General features: G+C 55.7%; 1 protein-coding gene and 1 non-coding gene across 2 annotated transcripts; one reads left to right on the forward strand and one right to left on the reverse strand.

Annotated features, from left to right (window-relative positions):
- The first annotated feature begins 1,128 nt into the window (after positions 1 to 1,128).
- TRNAS-CGA (transfer RNA serine (anticodon CGA)) lies at positions 1,129 to 1,210 on the forward strand. The gene has a single exon. It is a non-coding gene; the product is annotated as a tRNA-Ser (tRNA).
- Positions 1,211 to 2,986: 1,776 nt separating this feature from the next.
- Positions 2,987 to 21,199, reverse strand: RNF41 (ring finger protein 41). Its single transcript, XM_068211782.1, has 7 exons — positions 21,102 to 21,199; positions 19,107 to 19,243; positions 12,701 to 12,813; positions 11,341 to 11,612; positions 9,796 to 9,931; positions 8,041 to 8,144; positions 2,987 to 4,148 (listed from the first exon to the last, which is right to left on the reverse strand). The coding sequence occupies exons 3-7, from the start codon at positions 12,788 to 12,790 to the stop codon at positions 3,797 to 3,799; spliced, it is 954 nt and encodes a 317-aa protein (XP_068067883.1). The 5' UTR covers positions 12,791 to 12,813; positions 19,107 to 19,243; positions 21,102 to 21,199; the 3' UTR covers positions 2,987 to 3,796.
- Positions 21,200 to 21,393: the final 194 nt, after the last annotated feature.

Here is a 21,393-nt window from a genome sequence, read left to right on the forward strand (position 1 = left end):
CCCGGGATAGCGGGAGGTGTCCCTGCCCAGGGCAGGGGGTGGGAAGGGATGAGCACCGGAGGGAGCCCCGGAACGGCACCGAGCACCGGACACCGAGCACCGGGCACTGAGTGCCGGGCACCGAGCGCCGGGCATTGAGCACCAAGCCGGGTTCCGAGCAGCGGACAGCGGGCTCCGAGCAGCGGGCACTGAGCACCAAGCCGGGCACCGGGCACCGGGCACCAAGCCGGGCACCGAGCACGGGACACCGGGCTCCGAGCACGAAGCCGGGCACCGGGCACGGGACACCGGGCTCCGAGCACCAAGCCGAGCACCGGGCACGGGACACCGGGCTCCGAGCGCCGGGCACCGTGCATTGAGCACCAAGCCGGGCACCGGGCACGGGACACCGGGCTCCGAGCACTGGGCACTGAGCACCAAGCCGAGCACCGGGCACCGAGTACCGGACACCGGGCTGCGAGCAGCGGGCATTGAGCACCAAGCCGGGCACCGAGTACCGGACGCCGGGGTCCGAGCACCGGGCATTGAGCACCAAGCCGGGCACCGAGTACCGGACGCCGGGGTCCGAGCACCGGGCATTGAGCACCAAGCCGGGCACCGAGTACCGGACGCCGGGGTCCGAGCAGCGGGCATTGAGCACCAAGCCGGGCACCGGGCACGGGACACCGGGCTGCGAGCAGCGGGCATTGAGCACGAAGCCGGGCACCGGGCACGGGACACCGGGGTCCGAGCACCGTGCATTGAGCACCAAGCCGGGCACCGAGTACCGGACGCCGGGCTGCGAGCAGCGGGCATTGAGCACGAAGCCGGGCACCGAGTACCGGACGCCGGGCTGCGAGCAGCGGGCATTGAGCACGAAGCCGGGCACCGAGTACCGGACGCCGGGGTCCGAGCACCGGGCATTGAGCATCAAGCCGGGCACCGGGCACGGGACACCGGGGTCCGAGCAGCGGGCATTGAGCACGAAGCCGGGCACCGAGTACCGGACGCCGGGGTCCGAGCAGCGGGCATTGAGCACGAAGCCGGGCACCGAGTACCGGACGCCGGGGTCCGAGCCCCGGGCGGGGCGGGGCCGGGAGCGGCGGCGGGGCCGGGTCTATGTGGAGCGCGGCGCAGGGAGGCGCGAGAGTCACGGTGGCCGAGTGGTTAAGGCGTTGGACTCGAAATCCAATGGGGTTTCCCCGCACAGGTTCGAATCCTGTCCGTGACGCCGAGCTCACTTTTGCTGGTGGGGGACACACGTGGGAGCTCCCCCGGTACCGGCCAGCACACGCTGCCCCTCCGGTACCGGCTCTTTTAACGGCGGGAGCATCACGGAGCCTCCCGCCCGTCGGTAGTGGCTCCTTTAACGACGGGAATAGCGGGAAAGACACACCCTCAGCCTCCGGTACCGGCGGGAACACCACCGATCCCCCAAGCGCCGGTACCGGCTCTTTTAAGCGCAGGAACAGCGGGAAAGACACACCCTCAGCCTCCGGTACCGGCGGGAACACCACCGATCCCCCAAGCCCCGGTACCGGCTCTTTTAAGTGCAGGAACAGCGGGAAAGACACACCCTCAGCCTCCGGTACCGGCTCCTGTGACGGCGGGAACACCACCGATCCCCCCAAGCCCCGGTACTGGCACTTTTAAGGGTGGGAACAACGGGGACCCCCCCTCAGGTCCTGGCGCTTCTAACGGGGGTAGCCACAGGGATCCTCCCTCGGTTACCGGCTCTTAACGGCGGCAGCAGCGGGAAAAACACGTGCTCTCTCTCCGGTACCGGCTCCTTTAACGGCGGAAGGATCAAAGAGTCCCCACGCCTCGGTACCGGGTCTTTTAGGAGTGGGAACAATGGGGAATCCCCTCAAATCCCAGCTCCTTTAGCGGTGGGAGCAGCAGGGATCCCCCAAGACCCGGTACCAACACTTTTAGGGTTCAGAACATTGGGAACCCCTCCAATCCCAGCTCCTTTAGGGGTGGGAGCAGCAGGGACCCCTCCAGTCCTGGTCCCAGCTCTTTTAGGGTTGGGAACAATGGGAACCCCCCTAAATCCCAGCTCGTTTAGAGGTGGGAGCAGCAGGGATCCCCCAAGACCCGGTACCAACACTTTTAGGTTTGGCAACAATGGGGACCCCTCAAATCCCAGCTCCTTTAGGGGTGGGAGCAGCAGGGATCCCCCAAGACCCGGTACCAACACTTTTAGGGTTCAGAAAAATGGGAACCCCTCTAATCCCAGCTCTTTTGGGGGTGGGAGCAGCAGGGATCCCCCAAGACCCAGTACCAACACTTTTAGGGTTGGGAACAATGGGAACCCCTCAAATCCCAGCTCCTTTAGGGGTGGGAGCAGCAGGGACCCCTCCAGTCCTGGTCCCAGCTCTTTTAGGGTTGGGAACAATGGGAACCCCCCTAAATCCCAGCTCCTTTAGGAGTGGGAGCAGCAGGGATCCCCCAAGACCCGGTACCAACACTTTTAGGGTTCAGAACAATGGGAACCCCGCAAATCTCAGCTCCTTTAGGGGTGGGAGCAGCAGGGACCCCTCCAGTCCTGGTCCCAGCTCTTTTAGGGTGGGAACAACAGGAACACCCTCCAATCCCAGCTCTTTTGGGGTGGGAGCAGCAGGGACCCCAGGTCTTTTTGGGGTGGGGACCCCCTGCGGCAGTGCCGGCTCATTTTGGCGTGGGAGCAGCAGGGACCTTTCTCTGATCCTGGATTTTTTAAGGGCAGGAGAAGTGGGGACCCCACTCCGGTCCCAGCTCTTTTTGGGGTGGGAACAAGGGGGACAGGTTCATCCTTTTTGGGGAGCACATCTGGGGGGCTTCAGGGCAGGGGGAACCCCCGGGACCCTCAGCCACCCCCATTCCCTCCCAGGAGTGACATTTGTTGACTCCAAGATGCCCCCAGGGTGGGGAGAATAGCCCCAAACCCACCCATATTTACCCCAAGACTGAGCCCCCCGACACGGGGAGGGTTTTGGGGTGCAGGAGGAGGCCCCCAAAGCGGGGATAAAGCAACCAGAATTCTGTTTATTGATCACTTCAATCCCTGCCTCCCGCCGGATCTGCCGGGACCGACACCGGAGGAGAAACAATGGTAAAAAATAACCAAAATAAATGCAAATAAATTAAATTCCCAACGAGTCCCACGGACCCAGGCCAGAGGCGCCTGCCCACGGTACTTGGAAAATCAAATAAAAAGGGGGAGTAAAAATGAGAAAAGGTCCAAAAAAAAAAATTAAAGTACAAAAAAAAAAAAAAATACAGAACCACAATCACGAGTGTCTGGAAAAATAACACCAAGAGTGGAGAAAGCAGAGCCAAACACGGACTGGGAGGAGGTGGGAGATGCCCGGGGGGGATCCGGCTGCTCCCGGGGCCAGGGAACGGGGCATGCACAAAGCGAGGGGGACAGGAGGGTCCCCAAGGCCAAGGACCCCTCACTCCAGGGTTGGTGACACCAGCAGTGCCCGTGCGGGGACACCAAGCCAGGTGGAAATTCCAGAGGGGGCGAGGAGACAGAGCTTGCCGGGCAGCAGGGCCGGGATTTGGGGGACCCCCCGAGGCGTCTGGCGGTGCGTGGAGCCCCTGCTCCCCCTCTCCTTGAAACGGGGCGAGCCGAGCCGGGTTTGTAACGGTCCAATCAAGCAGGGAACCCTAAAATTCCAAGTCCAGGAAACCCCTGCCGTCCCAGGATGGCGGAACCGTTGATTTTTTTCCCCCAAATCTCCACGCCATGAGCGAAAATCACTTAAAAAACCAAGTCCGGGAAACCCACCCCCCCCACCGCCGTCCCGAAGTGGATTTTCTTTTTTCCCCCTCAGATCTCCTCCACGCCGTGAGCGAAAATCATGACGAGCCCCGGCTCCAGCACCATGTCCTCGCCCATGTGCTGGTTCTCGCAGGCCATCACCACCACGGCCTGCTTGCCGGGGATGCGTTTGGCCACGTAGTTCTCGTAGTAGCGCCGGTTCATCTGGCGCGTCTCCAGCGTGGCCAGCCCCTGCGGCCAGTTGCGCTCGTGGGCGTTCTCGATCAGCTCGTTGGTGATGGACGCTGGGCAGCCGCTCTCCACCAGCGAGCGCTTGATGACCGCCTGCAGCACCGCGTCCGGCGTGGAGATCATGCCACCCCAGCGCGTCACCCGCGCCGGCTGCAGGGAGTTCACCCACCTGGGGGGGCACAACGGGGTCAGGGATGGGGGTTTGGGGGGGGATTGTGGGGGTTCACCCACCTGGGGGGACATAACGGGGTCAGGGATGGGATGGGATTGTGGAATTGTGGGGGTTCACCCACCTGGGGGGGCACAACCGGGTCAGGGATGGGGGTTTGGGGTGGGATTTTGGGGGTTCACCAGGCTCAGGACACTCAGAAGGGTCAGGGAAGGGGGTTTGGGGTGGAAATGTGGGGGTTCACCCAGCTGGGGGGAGATAATGGGGTCAGGGATGGGGGTTTGGGGTGGGATTTTGGGCGTTCACTAGGCTCAGGACACTCAGAGGGGTCAGGGATGGGGGTTCACCCAGCTCAGGGGAGATAATGGGGTCAGGGATGGGGGTTTGGGGTGGGATTTTGGGGGTTCACCCAGCTGGGGGGGGATAATGGGGTCAGGGAAGGGGGTTTGGGGTGGGATTTTGGGGGTTCACCGAGCTCAGGACACTCAGAAGGGTCAGGGATGGGGGTTTGGGGTGGGATTGTGGGGGTTCAGCCACCTTGGGGGGGGATAACGGGGTCAGGGATGGGGGTTTGCGGTGGGATTTTGGGGGTTCACTAGGCTCAGGACACTCAGAAGTGTCAGGGATGGGGGCTTGGGGTGGGATTTTGGGGGTTCACTGAGATCAGGACACTCAGAGGGGTCAGGGATGGCGGTTTGGGGTGGGATTTTGGGGGTTCACCCAGCTGGGGGGGGATAACGGGGTCAGGGATGGGGGCTTGGGGTGGGATTTTGGGGGTTCACCCAGCTCAGGACACTCAGAGGGGTCAGGGATGGGGGTTTGGGGTGGGATTTTGGGGGTTCACCGAGCTCAGGACACTCAGAAGGGTCAGGGATGGGGGCTTGGGGTGGGATTTTGGGGGTTCACTAGGCTCAGGACACTCAGAGTGGTCAGGGATGGGGGTTTGGGGTGGGATTTTGGGGGTTCACCAGGCTCAGGACACTCAGAGTGGTCAGGGATGGGGGTTTGGGGTGGGATTTTGGGGGTTCACCAGGCTCAGGACACTCAGAGGGGTCAGGGATGGGGGTTTGGGGTGGGATTTTGGGGGTTCACCAGGCTCAGGACACTCAGAGGGGTCAGGGATGGGGGTTTGGGATGGGATTTTGGGGGTTCACCGAGCTCAGGACACTCAGAGGGGTCAGGGATGGGGGTTTGGGGTGGGATTTTGGGGGTACACTAGGCTCAGGACACTCAGAGTGGTCAGGGATGGGGGTTTGGGGTGGGATTTTGGGGGTTCACCAGGCTCAGGACACTCAGAAGTGTCAGGGATGGGGGCTTGGGGTGGGATTTTGGGGGTTCACTGAGATCAGGACACTCAGAGGGGTCAGGGATGGCGGTTTGGGGTGGGATTTTGGGGATTCTGCCACCTTGGCGGGGGATAACGGGGTCAGGGATATGGGGGTTTGGGATGGGATTTTGGGGGTTCACCAGGCTCAGGACACTCAGAAGGGTCAGGGATGGGGGTTTGGGGTGGGATTGTGGGGGTTCACCCAGCTTGGGGGGAGATAATGGAGTCAGGGATGGGGGTTTGGGGTGGGATTTTGGGGGTTCACCAGGCTCAGGACACTCAGAGGGGTCAGGGATGGGGGTTTGGGGTGGGATTTTGGGGGTTCACCGAGCTCAGGACACTCAGAGGGGTCAGGGAAGGGGGTTTGGGGTGGGATTTTGGGGGTTCACCCAGCTCAGGACACTCAGAGTGGTCAGGGATGGGGGTTTGGGGTGGGATTTTGGAGGTTCACCCAGCTGGGGGGAGATAATGGAGTCAGGGATGGGGGTTTGGGGTGGAAATGTGGGGGTTCACCCAGCTCTGGACACTCAGAGGGGTCAGGGATGGGGGTTTGGGGTGGGATTTTGGGGGTTCACCAGGCTCAGGACACTCAGAGGGGTCAGGGATGGGGGTTTGGGGTGGGATTTTGGGGATTCTGCCACCTTGGCGGGGGATAACGGGGTCAGGGATGGGGGTTTGGGGGGGAAATGTGGGGGTTCACCCAGCTCGGGGGAGATAATGGAGTCAGGGATGGGGGTTTGGGGTGGGATTTTGGGGGTTCACCCAGCTCGGGGGAGATAATGGAGTCAGGGATGGGGGTTTGGGGTGGGATTTTGGGGGTTCACCCAGCTCGGGGGAGATAATGGAGTCAGGGATGGGGGTTTGGGGTGGGATTTTGGGGGTTCACCCAGCTCAGGACACTCAGAGGGGTCAGGGATGGCGGTTTGGGGTGGGATTTTGGGGGTTCACCAGGCTCAGGACACTCAGAGGGGTCAGGGATGGGGGTTTGGGGTGGGATTGTGGATTTCCACCCAGCTGGGGACACACATGGCTCAGGAACGGAGGTTTTGAGGTGGAATTGTGGAATTGCTGAGGTTGGAAAAGACCTCCATGACCACTGAGCTCAACCTGAGACCAATCCCCACCAGGGCCCAAAGGAACTGCAAATTCCCCCCAAAAAAATTGCAAATTCCCCCGAAAAACTATTAATTTCCCTTAAAAAAAAGGCAAATTCCTCCCAAAACCAAAAAAAAAAATCCCCCAAAATCGAAAAATTTCCCTCAAAAAATTACAAATTCCCCCAAAAAACTATATAGATTTCCCTCAAAAAACTACAGATTTCCCTCAAAAATCTACAATTTCACCCCCAAAACCACAAATTTCCCTCAAAAAAAAATTGCCCCCAAAACATAGAAATTCCCCTAAAAAACGATGAATTTCCCTCAAGAAACTACAAATTTCCCTCAAAAAATGACAAATTTCCCTCAAAAAACGATGAATTTCCCCCCAAAAAGGACGTATTTCCCTCAAAAAAATGACGATTTTCCCTCAAAAAATGACAAATTTCCCTCAAAAAATGACGAATTTCCCTCAAAAAACAACGAATATTCCTCAAAAAACGACGAATTTCCCTCAAAAAATGACGAATTTCCCTCAAAAAACGATGAATTTTCCTCAAAAAATGATGAATTTCCCTCAAGAAACTACAGATTTCCCTCAAAAAAACAATGAATTTTTCTAAAAAAATGACGATTTTCCCTCAAAAAATGATGAATTTCCCTCAAAAAAGGACGAATTTCCCTCAAAAAAATGACGATTTTCCCTCAAAAAACGACGAATTTCCCTCAAAAAACGACGAATTTCCCTCAAAAAATGATGAATTTCCCTCAAGAAACTACAGATTTCCCTCAAAAAAGGATGAATTTCCCTCAAAAAACGACGAATTTCCCTCAAAAAAGGATGAATTTCCCTCAAAAAACGACAAATTTCCCTCAAAAAAGATGAAATTCCCTAAAAAAATGATGAATTTCCCTCAAATAAGATGAATTTTTCTAAAAAAATGACGAATTTCCCTCAAAAAACGACGAATTTCCCTCAAAAAACGACGAAATTTCCCTCAAAAAACGACGAATTTCCCTCAAAAAATGATGAATTTCCCTAAAAAAAGACGAATTTCCCTCAAAAAATGACAAATTTCCCTCAAAAAAAAAAAGGATTTTCCTCAAAAAAGGATGAATTTCCCTCAAAAAACGACAAATTTCCCTCAAAAAAGATGAATTTCCCTAAAAAAATGATGAATTTCCCTCAAAAAAGTTGATTTTTTCTTAAAAAATGACGAATTTCCCTCAAAAAAACAATGAATTTCCCTCAAAAAATGACAAATTTCCCTCAAAAAACGACGAATTTCCCTCAAAAAAGGACGTATTTCCCTCAAAAAAATGACGATTTTCCCTCAAAAAAATGACAGATTTCCCTCAAAAAATAATGAATTTCCCTCAAAAAAGATGAATTTTTCTAAAAAACGACGAATTTCCCTCAAGAAACGACGAATTTCCCCGGAAAAGCCCCCAAATGCCCGGCACTCACTCCAGGATCTCGTTGTACTCGATGGTTTCCTCCAGGTTCTGCAGGTTGGGGTTGACGCTGCGGATCGCCCTCATGTACGCCTTGAGCAGCTGGATGTCCCTCTTCTGCCAAGGTAGGGAAAAACGGCATTGAGAATGGAAAAAAAACCCGTTTTTCCTCTTTTTTTTGCGGGGATTTTGGTGTCCAAGCACCAAAAACTGACCCTGGTTTTTGCCCATTTTTTGGTGCCTAAGAAGCCAAACCCGCCCCTTGTTTTTTTCCCTTTATTTTTATCTTACAAAGGTAATACATACAAATATCAAGTTTGAATTAAGAGCTTAAAACAGACAAAATCAGAACAATAAATAATAACTACTATCAGATTTAACTTACATCCTTCAAATAAATCAGATCTTTTACAACATTAAAAATTACTGCAGAGCCACACTCAAACCATTGCTCCCTTCAGCATATTTTTCCTATTTTTTGGGATTTCTTTGGGATTTTGGGATTTCTGGAGCACCCGGCGTGGCCCAGCCCAATCCCACAGAGCCACACCTTCCCCCAGCTACTTTTCCCCCATTTTTGGGGGGGATTTTTTGGTTTTTTTGGGATTTCTGGAGTCCCTGGTGCGGCCCAGCCCAACCCCACAGAGCCACACTCAGCCCACACCTTCCCCTCAGCACATTTTTCCCGTTTTTTTTGGGATTTCTTTGGGATTTTTTTTGGGATTTTGGGATTTCTGGAGCCCCCAGTGTGGTCAAGCCCAATTCCACAGAGCCACACTCAGCCCACACCTTCCCCTCAGCACATTTTTCCCGTTTTTTTTTGGGATTTCTTGGGGATTTTTTTCGGATTTTGGGATTTCTGGAGCCCCCAGCGTCTCCCAGCCCAACCCCACAGAGCCACACTCAGCCCACACCTTCCCCTCAGCACATTTTTCCCGTTTTTTTTGGGATTTCTTGGGGATTTTCTTGGGATTTTGGGATTTCTGGAGTCCCCTGTGTGTTCAAGCCCAATCCCACAGAGCCACACTCAGCCCACACCTTCCCCTCAGCACATTTTTCCCGTTTTTTTGGGATTTCTTGGGGATTTTTTTGGGATTTTGGGATTTCTGGAGTCCCTGGCGTGGCCCAGCCCAACCCCACATAGCCACACTCAGCCCACACCTTCCCCTCAGCACATTTTTTCCCCTTTTTTTTGGGATTTCTTTGGGATTTTTTTTGGGATTTTGGGATTTCTGGAGCCCCCAGTGTGGTCAAGCCCAATTCCACAGAGCCACACTCAGCCCACACCTTCCCCTCAGCACATTTTTCCCGTTTTTTTTGGGATTTCTTGGGGATTTTTTTCGGATTTTGGGATTTCTGGAGCCCCCAGCGTCTCCCAGCCCAACCCCACAGAGCCACACTCAGCCCACACCTTCCCCTCAGCACATTTTTCCCGTTTTTTTTGGGATTTCTTGGGGATTTTCTTGGGATTTTGGGATTTCTGGAGTCCCCTGTGTGTTCAAGCCCAATCCCACAGAGCCACACTCAGCCCACACCTTCCCCTCAGCACATTTTTCCCGTTTTTTTTGGGATTTCTTGGGGATTTTTTTGGGATTTTGGGATTTCTGGAGTCCCTGGCGTGGCCCAGCCCAACCCCACATAGCCACACTCAGCCCACACCTTCCCCTCAGCACATTTTTTCCCCTTTTTTTTGGGATTTCTTCGGGATTTTTGGGGGATTTTGCCCTTCCAGCCCAGTCCTGGCCCAATCCTGGTGTTCCTGGCCCACCTGCTCGGCCAGCTGGTGCTTGTGCTCAGCCGAGGTTTTCTCCAGCTCGGCGATCCTCGTCTGCTGCTGCTGCACCACCGAGCGCAGGTGCTTGATGCAGTTGTGGTTGGGCAGCTCGTCCTTGGGCATCTCCAACCTGCCAGGAGCGGGGGAAAAAGGCGGAGACCCCAAATTCGGGGAATTTACACCTTCCAGAGCTCATCCAGGTGTGGAAAGCCAGGCTCTGAGTGCCAGGCTGGGGGAGGATTTGGGGAATAAACGGGGATTTTTCTCCTTTGCTGCCTTCCTGGGCAGTTCCAAAGCCTGACACCCCTTTCCAGGAGGAAATTCCTGCTGATGTCCAATCTGAACCTCTCCTGGAGGTGTCCCATCCCAGGGCCCTTCCTGTGTTCATCCCGTGTCCACCTCCATCCCGTGCCCATCCCAGGGCAGCCCCAGTGCCCATCCTGTGCCCATTCCACATCCATCCTGTGTCCATCCCTATCCCATGTCCATGCCAGTGCCATCCTGTGTCCATCCCACGTCCACCCTGTGTCTATCCCACTGTCCATCCTTTGCCCATTCCATGGCCATCTCCTGTCCATCCCCATCCCGTGCCCATCCCCATCCTTTGTCCATCTCCATCCCAGGGCCATCCCATGTCTATCCCCATCCCAGTGCCCATACTGTGCCCATCCCGTGTCCATCCCCATCCCATGTCTATTCCCATCCTATATCCATCTCCATCCCATCCCATGTCCATCCCCATCCCAGGGCTATCCTGTGTCCATCCCAGAGCCATTCCTGTGCCCATTCCATGGCCATTCTGTGTCCATCCCCATCCCATGACCATCCCATGTCCATCACCATCCCGTGTCCTTCCCTATCCCGTGTCCATCCCATGTCCATCCCCATCCCAGTGCCCATACTGTGCCCATCCCGTGTCCATCCCCATCCCGTGTCCATCCCATGTCCATCCCCATCCCGTGTTTATCCCTATCCCGTGTCCTTCCCTATCCCACGTCCATCCCATGTCCATCCCCATCCCAGTGCCCATACTGTGCCCATCCCATCCCGTGTCCATCCCCATCCTGTGTCCATCCCATGTCCATCCCCATCCTGTGTTCATCCCTATCCCGTGTCCTTCCCTATCCCGCATCCGTCCCATGTCCATCCCTATCCCATGTCCATCTCAGTGCCCATACTGTGCCCATCCCATCCCATGTCCATCCCCATCCCGTGTCCATCCCATGTCCATGACCATCCCATACTCATCCCATGTCCATCCCCATCCCGTGTCCGTCCCATGTCCATCCCCAGTCCATCTCCATCCCATCCCCATCCCATGTCCATCCCATGCCCATCCCCATCCCGTGTCCATCCCATGTCCATCCCCATCCCATGTCCATCCCCATCCCATGTCCATCCCCATCCCGTGTCTGTCCCATGTCCATCCCCAGTCCATCCCCATCCCGTGTCTATCTCCATCCCATCCCCATCCCATGCCCATCCCATGTCCATCCCCATCCCGTGTCCATCCCATGTCCATCCCGTGCCCGCCCTCACCCGCATCCCTGCTCGCAGGTGACCGGGCGCTTGGGGTTGTGCTCGCAGTCGTTGAGGTGGGCCATGAGGTTGTCGAGGCGCACGACGGCCGTGCAGCCGAAGACGGCGTTGTCGCAGGTGATCTGCAGCTTGGAGAGCATGTTCCGCATGATCCGCGGCACCGGGCGCAGGTGGGCCACCGTCACCACGCTGCGGTCCACCGGGCACGTCTGCTGCTGCGAGAACCACTGCGTGATGCAGGCATTGCAGAAGGCGTGCTCGCAGTGCGGGGCCTGCGGGGAACGACGCCGGGGTCACGCGTGGAACGGCTGGGATTGGGGAAACCTCCCAGGGCATCGAGGCCAGGCTGGGACTGATCCCCAGCAGAGCCTGAGTGCCACCTCTGCTCCTTCAGTCATGGGATTGATCATGGGATAACTAATGGGATCGATCATGGGATCACTCATGGGATCACTCATGGGATCAACCATGGGATCACTCATGGGATCAACCATGGGATCAACCATGGGATCAACCATGGGATCAATCATGGGATCAACCATGGGATCAACCATGGGATCAGTCATGGGATCAGCCATGGGATCACTCATGGGATCAACCATGGGATCAACCATGGGATCACTCATGGGATCAATCATGGGATCAACCATGGGATCAACCATGGGATCAACCATGGGATGAACCATGGGATCAACCATGGGATGAACCATGGGATCAACCATGGGATCAGCCATGGGATCAACCATGGGATCAACCATGGGATCAATCATGGCATCAATCATGCAATGGCTGAGGTGGGGAAACCTCCCAGGGCATCAAGGCCAGGCTGGGACTGATGCCCAGGAGAGCCCCGAGTGCCACCTCTGCTCCTTCAGTCATGGGACTGATCATGGAACCAGTCTTGGAATCACCCATAGAGTCATTCATGGGATCAAACATGGAATTGCTCATGAGATCATTCACAGGAACCATTAATGGAGTTATTCATGGGATCGCTCATGGAACCGCTCACGGCATCATTCACAGGATCCCTCACGGGATCGCTGAGTTTGGGAAAAACCTCCCGAATCATCAAGTCCAACTTGTGAGCAACCCCTGCCAGAGCCCTGAGTGCCACCTCCACTCCTTCCCCAGGATGGGGGGACCCCTCCGCTGTGCCGCCCCCCAACCTGTGCTGACCCCCCACCTGTGCTGCTCCCCAACCTGTGCCGACGCCCAACCTGTGCTGCCCCCCAACCTGTGCTGCTCCAACCCTTCCCAGGACCACCCACACCCCTGCAGCTCCCCCCACGCCCCATCCCAACACCCCCGAGCCCGGAGCCGCCACCGGATCCCGCCGCGGTGCCCAGGTGGGTCCTACCTGCACCGGCTCCTCCAGGACCCCGCTGCAGATGGGGCAGATCAGGTCCTCGTCAACGTCCCCCTGGAACCGAGCTACATCATACCCCATCGCTCGTCACCGGCGCCAGAACCCTGCGGGGCGGGCACGGGTCAGGGGACACCTGGGAGCGCCAGGAGGGGGCACGTCAACGGGTGCCGAGTCAAACCCGCTCCTTCCGGAGCTGCCTTGGCTCAGGAATGGGGAGGAACTCGGGTCCCTTGGAGCTTTTTGGGATCTCCCAGAGCCATTCCAGCCCCTGGGAATGGGATCTACCAGGGTTTGAAGGAGGAACTCGGGTCCCTTGGAGCTTTTTGGGATCTCCCAGAGCCATTCCAGCCCCTGGGAATGGGATCTACCAGGGTTTGAAGGCCAAGGTCCAGCAGGGAAAGGGTTTTTGAGTCAAACCCGCTCCTTCCGGAGCTGCCTTGGCTCAGGGATGGGGAGGAACTTGGGTCCCTTGGAGCTTTTTGGGATCTCCCAGAGCCATTCCAGCCCCTGGGAATGGGATCTACCAGGGTTTGAAGGCCAAAGTCCTGCAGGGAAATGGTTGGGAAGGGTATTAAATCTGTCCGCCCTGGGAACCCTAATCCTAAATGCAATCCAGGCAAAACTAACCCTAATCTTGGGAACCCTAACACAATTCCTAATCTTGGGAACCCTAACATTAATCCCAGGAACCCGAATCCTAATCCTGGGGACTCTAACCCTAATCCTGGGAATCTTAATCCCAGTCCTTGGAACCCTAACCCTGGGAACCCTAATCCTAATCCCAATCCTGGGAACGCTAATCCTAACCCTAAATTCCCCAGTTGTGGGTTTGATTTGGGGGTTTTGGGGTGGTTTATTTGCTTTGCAGTGTGACAGGGAGCGCTCCCGGCGTTGCGAACGGAAGCGTTCCAAGCCCGGCATTCCCAGGAAATTCCTTCCTCCAGCACCTTCCTCTCCGCGCCGGCGCCGGCCTTGAGCTCTGCCCCGGCCGTTGCTGCTCCCTCCGCCCCTCCCGGACATCAAAGCGGTGACACGGGGGTGACGCGGGCGGTGACAAAGGCCCGATAAGGAGTCCCCACCCCAAACCCCAACGGGAGGGGCACGGGGTGGGGGAGGACACCGGGACACGGCCCCGGGAGCTGGGAGGGCACCCGGGAATTCCAGCTGTGCCCACCTCAGGAATTCCAGCTGTGCAGGGCAAGAATTCCAGCTGTGCCCACATCAGTAATTCCAGCTGTGCAGGGGACCCAGGAATTCCAGCTGTGCAGGGGACCCAGGAATTCCAGCTGTGCTCACATCAGGAATTCCAGCTGTGCAGGGCAGGAATTCCAGCTGTGAGGGGACTTGGGAATTCCAGCTGTGCAGGGCAGGAATTCCAGCTGTGCCCACCTCAGGAATTCCAGCTGTGAGGGGACCCAGGAATTCCAGCTGTGCAGGGGACCCAGGAATTCCAGCTGTGCTCACATCAGCAATTCCAGCTGTGCAGGGCAGGAATTCCAGCTGTGCCCACCTCAGCAATTCCAGCTGTGCAGGGCAGGAATTCCAGCTGTGAGGGGCCCTGGGAATTCCAGTTGTGCCCACATCAGGAGCGCAGGCTGGCTCAGGAGGGCAGGCGAGGCCTGGCCCTGCTGCTGTTCCAGATGTGGTGGCCAGATGCGGCCTCGCCGGCACAGCCAGATGTGCTGAGCTCCCACACCTCACCACCGGCCAGCTGTGGCCTCTCAGCCAGATGTGGACTCCCAAAACCCATCCAGATGTGCTGAGCTCCTGCACCCCGGCCGTGCCCAGATGTGCCCCAGCCGAGGAGCAGAGCAGGTTAAAAATCGCTGCAGAGCCGCACTCAGCCCACACCTTCCCCTCAGCACATTTTTCCCCTTTTTTTGGGATTTCTTGGGGATTTTTGGAGGATTTTCTGGATTTCTGGAGCCCCCGGTGCGGCCCAGCCCAATCTCACAGAGCCGCACTCAGCCCACACCTTCCCCTCAGCACAATTTTCCCGTTTTTTTTGGGATTTCTTGGGGATTTTTGGAGGATTTTGGGATTTCTGGAGCCCCTGGCGCGGCCCAGCCCAATCCCACAGAGCCACACCTTCCCCCAGGGACTTTCCCCCCTTTTTTTTTCAGGATTTTTTGCTTTTTTTGGGATTTCTGGAGCCCCCGGTGTGGTCAAGCCCAATCCCACAGAGCCACACTCAGCCCACACCTTCCCCTCAGCACAATTTTCCTGTTTTTTTTGGGATTTCTTGGGGATTTTTGGAGGATTTTGGGATTTCTGGAGTCCCTGGCACGGCCCAGCCCAATCCCACAGAGCCACACTCAGCCCAGCCACTTTTCCCCATTTTTTTGGGGGGATTTCAGTGCCCAACACCCCAAATCTGCCCATTCCCAGCCCAATCCTGGCATTTCTGGAGTCCAACCAAACCCTGCAGAGCCACGCTCAGCCCACGTCCCCACAGCCTTTTTTTCCTGCTTTTTTTGAGGATTTTGGGATTTCTGGAGTCCCTGGCACAGCCCAGCCCAATCCCACAGAGCCACACTCAGCCCACACCTTCCCCTCAGCACTTTTTTCCCCTCTTTTTGGGGATTTCTTTGGGATTTTTGGAGGATTTTGGGATTTCTGGAGTCCCTGGCGCGGCCCAGCCCAATCCCACAGAGCCACACCTTCCCCCAGGGACTTTCCCCCCTTTTTTTTTCAGGATTTTTTGCTTTTTTGGGATTTCTGGAGCCCCCGGTGTGGTCAAGCCCAACCCCACAGAGCCACACTCAGCCCACACCTTCCCCTCAGCACTTTTTTCCCTCTTTTTGGGGATTTCTTTGGGATTTTTGGAGGATTTTGGGATTTCTGGAGCCCCCGGCGCGGCCCAGCCCAATCCCACAGAGCCACACCTTCCCCCAGCCACTTTTCCCCCTTTTTTTTTCAGGATTTTTTGCTTTTTTTGGGATTTCTGGAACCCCCGGTGTGGCCCAGCCCAACCCCACAGAGCCACACTCAGCCCACACCTTCCCCTCAGCACATTTTTCCCCTTTTTTTTTGGGATTTCTTTGGGATTTTTGGAGGATTTTGGGATTTCTGGAGTCTCTGGCACAGCCCAGCCCAATCCCACAGAGCCACACCTTCCCCCAGCCACTTTTTCCCGATTTTTTGGTTTTTTTTGGGATTTCTGGAGTCCCTGGCACGGCCCAGCCCAATCCCACAAAGCCACACTCATCCCAGCCACTTTTCCCCATTTTTTTGGGGGGGATTTCGGTGCCCAACACCCCAAACCTGCCCTTCCAGACAGAGGGACAGATGTGAGGCCACCGCTCCGTGTCCGGCCCTGGGGACCCTCCCCGAGCCCCGGGGGAGACTTTGTCCCCTCCCCTGTCCCCACAAACCAGCTCCAGGTGCCGGCGGATCCTTTATTCCCAAAAAAAAAAAAAAAACCCTGGAAAATCCCAGGCCAGGCTTCGATAAGGGCCAACGGCTGCGGGGTGTGGGGTCAGGGCCGTTCCCAGAGCCTGGAACGGCCCCAAATCCCTCCCCAGCCCTTCCCACGGGATCAGAGCAGCTGCAGAGAAACCTGGGAGCCCTCGGCACAGCCGGGAGCGCCGGGACCTCTCCCACGGCTCCGGAAAATTCCCTGGATTTCAGGTGTTCCCAGAGGCAGGAGCAGCTCCAGGAACAGCCCCTCCTCCCCTCCTGCCTGGCTGGGATTGCACCGGGCTCGTCCCAAAACTCTGGGATCGCACCGGGCTCGTCCCAAAACTCCTCTGGGATCGCACTGGAGTCGTCCCAAAACTCTGGGATTGCACCGGGCTCATCCCAAAATTCTGGGATTGCACCGGGCTCGTCCCAAAACTCTGGGATCGCACCGGGCTCATCCCGAAACTCCTCTGGGATCTCACCGGGCTCGTCCCAAAACTCTGGGATCTCACCAGGCTCATCCCAAAACTCTGGGATTGCACCGGGCTCATCCCAAAACTCTGGGATTGCACCGGGCTCATCCCAAAACTCTGGGATCTCACTGGGCTCATCCCAAAAATCTGGGATTGCACCGGGCTCATCCCAAAACTCTGGGATTTCACCGGGCTCATCCCAAAACTCCTCTGGGATCTCACTGGGCTCATCCCAAAACTCTGGGATCTCACTGGGCTCATCCCAAAACTCTGGGATCTCACCGGGCTCATCCCAAAACTCTGGGATTGCACCAGGCTCGTCCCAAAACTCTGGGATTGCACCAGGCTCATCCCAAAACTCTGGGATTGCACTGGGCTCATCCCAAAACTCCTCTGGGATCGCACCGGGCTCATCCCAAAACTCCTCTGGGATCTCACCGGACTTGTCCCAAAACTCTGGGATCTCACCGGCTCATCCCAAAACTCTGGGATCGCACCGGGCTCATCCCAAAACTCCTCTGGGATCTCACCGGGCTCATCCCAAAACTCTGGGATCTCACCGGGCTCATTCCAAAACTCTGGGATCTCACTGGGCTCATCCCAAAACTCTGGGATCGCACTGGGCTCATCCCAAAACTCTGGGATTGCACCGGGCTCATCCCAAAACTCCTCTGGGATCGCACCGGACTTGTCCCAAACCTCTGGGATCTCACCGGCTCATCCCAAAACTCTGGGATCTCACCGGCTCATCCCAAAACTCCTCTGGGATCTCACCGGGCTCATCCCAAAACTCCTCTGGGATCTCACCGGGCTCATCCCAAAATTCCTCTGGGATCTCACCGGGCTCGTCCCAAAATTCCTCTGGGATCTCACCGGGCTCGTCCCAAAACTCTGGGATCTCACCAGGCTCATCCCAAAATTCTGGGATCGCACCGGGCTCGTCCCAAAACTCCTCTGGAATTGCACCGGGCTCATCCCAAAACTCTGGGATCTCACCAGGCTCATCCCAAAACTCTGGGTTTGCACCAGACTCATCCCAAAACTCTGGTATTGCACCAGGCTCATCCCAAAATTCTGGGATCGCACCAGGCTCATCCCAAAATTCTGGGATCGCACCAGGCTCATCCCAAAATTCTGGTTTTCCTTCGCCTTTCACTTCCAAGCTTCCCAATCCCAACCAAATCCCAGTGGAATCCCAACCACATTCCAAATTCCATCCAAATTCCAACTCATTCCAATCAAATTCCAACTACTTTTTAACCAAATTCCATCTGAATTCCCAGCTCTTCTCCAATTTCCTTGGGAATTTCTGGGAATTCCCAGCTCTTCTCCGATTTTCCTCCAAGGATTGGAAGAATTCCCACGGAAAAAAGGAAGGATTGGAGGAATTCCCAAAAAAAAAAGGAAAAAGAAAAGGAAATGGAAAAGGAAAAAAGGAAAAAAGGAAAAAGGAAAAGAGAAAGGATTGAAGGAATTCCCAAAAAAGGAAAAAGGAAAGGAAAATGAAAGAGGGAAAAGGGAAAAAATTGGAGCATTTCCCAAAAAAGGAAAAGGAAAAGGAGGAAGGATTGGAAAAATTCCCAAAAAAGGGAAAAGGAAAGGAAAAGGGAAAAATTGGAGGAATTCCAGAAAAAGGAAAGGAAAAGAGAAAAGGGAAAAAAGGGAAAAGGGAAACGAAAGGAAAGGCTGAATGAATTCCCATGGAAAAAGGAAGGATGGGAAGAATTCCCATGGAAAAAGGAAGGATGGGAAGAATTCCCATGGAAAAAAGGAAGGATGGGAGGAATTCCCATGGAAAAAAGGAAGGATGGGAGGAATTCCTATGGAAAAAGGAAGGATGGGAGGAATTCCCATGGAAAAAAGGAAGGATGGGAGGAATTCCCATGGAAAAAAGGAAGGATGGGAAGAATTCCCATGGAAAAAAGGAAGGATTGGAGGAATTCCCATGGAAAAAAGGAAGGATGGGAAGAATTCCCATGGAAAAAAGGAAGGATTGGAGGAATTCCTATGGAAAAAAGGAAGGATTGGAGGAATTCCTATGGAAAAAGGAAGGATGGGAAGAATTCCCATGGAAAAAAGGAAGGATGGGAGGAATTCCCATGGAAAAAGGAAGGATGGGAAGAATTCCCATGGAAAAAAAGGAAGGATTGGAGGAATTCCCATGGAAAAAAGGAAGGATTGGAGGAATTCCTGTGGAAAAAGGAAGGATGGGAGGAATTCCCATGGAAAAAAGGAAGGATGGGAAGAATTCCCATGGAAAAAAGGAAGGATTGGAGGAATTCCCATGGAAAAAGGAAGGATGGGAGGAATTCCCATGGAAAAAAGGAAGGATGGGAAGAATTCCCATGGAAAAAAGGAAGGATTGGAGGAATTCCCATGGAAAAAAGGAAGGATGGGAAGAATTCCCATGGAAAAATGAAGGATTGGAGGAATTCCTACGGAAAAAGGAAGGATGGGAGGAATTCCCATGGAAAAAGGAAGGATGGGAAGAATTCCCATGGAAAAAAGGATGCTGGATTTACCTCCCGTGGCAGAATTCCTCCTGGAACGACGCAGGGCTGGGCTGGCCTCACTCTGTGCAGGGAATTTCTCCCAAAATTCTCCCATTTTTCCCTCTCCTCTCCCACAGGGCGGAGCCGCGAGGTCCTGGAGGACGGATCTGATCCCAAAAAAGAGAAAAAAACGGGGAAAACCAGGATGGGGGGGAGGGAGGGGGAAGGTCCTTCTGCCCCCCCAGGCTGGAAAAGAGCTGGAATTTCCTGGAAAAGCCAATTCCCACGTGGAATTCCCAACTATGGGAAGAAATGCCCCCCTGCTCTGATTTTTTTGGAATTTTGGGAATAACGGAGCCCCCAACCAGCCTTGGATAAGGATCCACGCTCTGAAATTTGGGAATTCCAGCCCAGTTGGATCAGAGGAATGCAGACTCGGATCTTTGGGAATTCCAGCCCCATTCCCACTGGGATTAAAGTTCCAAAATTTGTGAATTCCAGCCCCATTCCCACTGGGATCCAGGCTCAGAAATTTGGGAATTCCAGCCCCGTTCCCTGTGGGATCAAAGCTCAGAAATTTGGGAATTCCAGCCCCATTCCCACTGGGATCCAGGCTCAGAAATTTGGGGATTCCAGCCCCATTCCCACTGGGATCCAGGCTCAGAAATTTGGGAATTCCAGCCCAGTTGGATCAGAGGAATGCAGACTCGGAAATTTGGAAATTCCAGCCCCATTCCCACTGGGATCCAGGCTCACAAATTTGGGAATTCCAGCCCCATTCCCACTGGGATTAAAGTTCCAAAATTTGGGAATTCCAGCCCCATTCCCACTGGGATCCAGGCTCACAAATTTGGGAATTCCAGCCCCATTCCCACTGGGATCCAGGCTCAGAAATTTGGGAATTCCAGCCCCATTCCCACTGGGATCCAGGTTCAGAAATTTGGGAATTCCAGCCCCATTCCCACTGGGACCAAAGTTCCAAAATTTGGGAATTCCAGCCCCATTCCCAAGGGGATCAAAGTTCCAAAATTTGGGAATTCCAGCCCCGTTCCCACTGGGATCGAAGTTCCAAAATTTGGGAATTCCAGCCCCATTCCCACTGGGATTCAGGCTCAGAAATTTGGGGATTCCAGCCCAGTGGGAATTCTGAGAATTCCGAGGTTTCCCTGGAAATTTAGGGAATGTTTATTTTGTTTATTTAGCTCCCCACATTCCCAACATTCCTCTGGATTTCCCCCCAAAATTCCTCTGGATTTTCCTCCAAATTCCTCTGGATTTTCCTCCTAATTCCTCTGGATTTTCCTCCAAATTCCTCTGGATTTCTCCCAAAATTCTTGTGGCTTTTCCCAAAACTTTCTCTGGATTTTCCCCCAGATTTCTCCATATTCTCCCCAAAATGTCTCTGGATTTCTCCCCAATTTCCTCTTGATTTCCACCCCCTCCCCTTCATCCTCCCCCAAATTTCTCTGGATTTTTCACTCAAATTCCTCCGGATTTTCCCCAAATTCCTCTGGAATTTCCCCCAGATCCTTCCAGCCCCCGGAATTCCCGCGGGAGCTCCTCGGAACCGGCCCCGATTTTTTCCGGGATTCTTCCCCAAATTCCTTCCAATTATTCCCAAAATCCCCCCCCCACATTCCTCTGGATTTTCCCCAAAATCCCCGCCATCCCCCATCCCCATCCCCCCCCCCATCCAAATTCCTCGGGATTCTCCCCAGATTCCGTTCCCGGGCAATCCCCACCGGAGCCGCTCCCGGTTTCCCCATCCCCGGGGGCTCCGTTCCCGTCCCATTCCCCGGTGCCCGGTACCGACACCGGCCCGGGGCTCCTCCACCAACCGCGACCCCCCCGGGGCTCCTCCGGTCTCTCCCGGGAAGGTTTCCCCTCCTCCGGCCTCCCCCAGCCCGCGGCCTCTCCCCGTTCTCCCGGTGCTACCGGGGCCGCACCGCACGGCGCCCGCCCGCCCCGGAAGCCCGAAGCACCGCCCGGGGCCCTCTCCGCTGCCCCTCCCGCAGCCGCACGTACCGCGGGCGGCGGGCCCGGCCCGCTCGGGGCCGCTCGGGGCTCAGCGGCGGCCGCGGCCCTCCTCCCGGTGCCCCCGCCCGGCCCCGCCGCGCCGGAAGTGCCGCGCCGGAAGTGCCGCTCTGGCCGCGCGGGCCGGAACTCGGTGGTAGGGGCGGGGAGAGGGCGGGGTTTAGCCTCCTAGTCCCGCCCTTTCTGCATCGCTATTGGTTGGAGGCGCCGCGCGTCACCCGCCCCCCCGCGCGCTGATTGGCTGCGGTCGCGGACTTCCGGGAGCGCCCGCGGCGGCGGCGGC

The sequence above is a fragment of the Anomalospiza imberbis genome, chromosome 22, assembly GCF_031753505.1.
Source record: "Anomalospiza imberbis isolate Cuckoo-Finch-1a 21T00152 chromosome 22, ASM3175350v1, whole genome shotgun sequence".
Classification (NCBI taxonomy): Eukaryota; Metazoa; Chordata; class Aves; order Passeriformes; family Viduidae; genus Anomalospiza; species Anomalospiza imberbis.

Bases quoted from the DNA above. Each gene is read 5' to 3' on its own strand.
- RNF41 (XM_068211782.1), bottom strand. From the start codon at position 12,790: ATGGGGTATGATGTAGCTCGGTTCCAGGGGGACGTTGACGAGGACCTG. The intron at 11,613-12,700 runs GTAGGACCCACC...CGTTCCCCGCAG, and splicing joins TCCTGGAGGAGCCGGTGCAG to GCCCCGCACTGCGAGCACGC. The intron at 9,932-11,340 runs GTGAGGGCGGGC...CGCTCCTGGCAG, and splicing joins ACCTGCGAGCAGGGATGCGG to GTTGGAGATGCCCAAGGACG.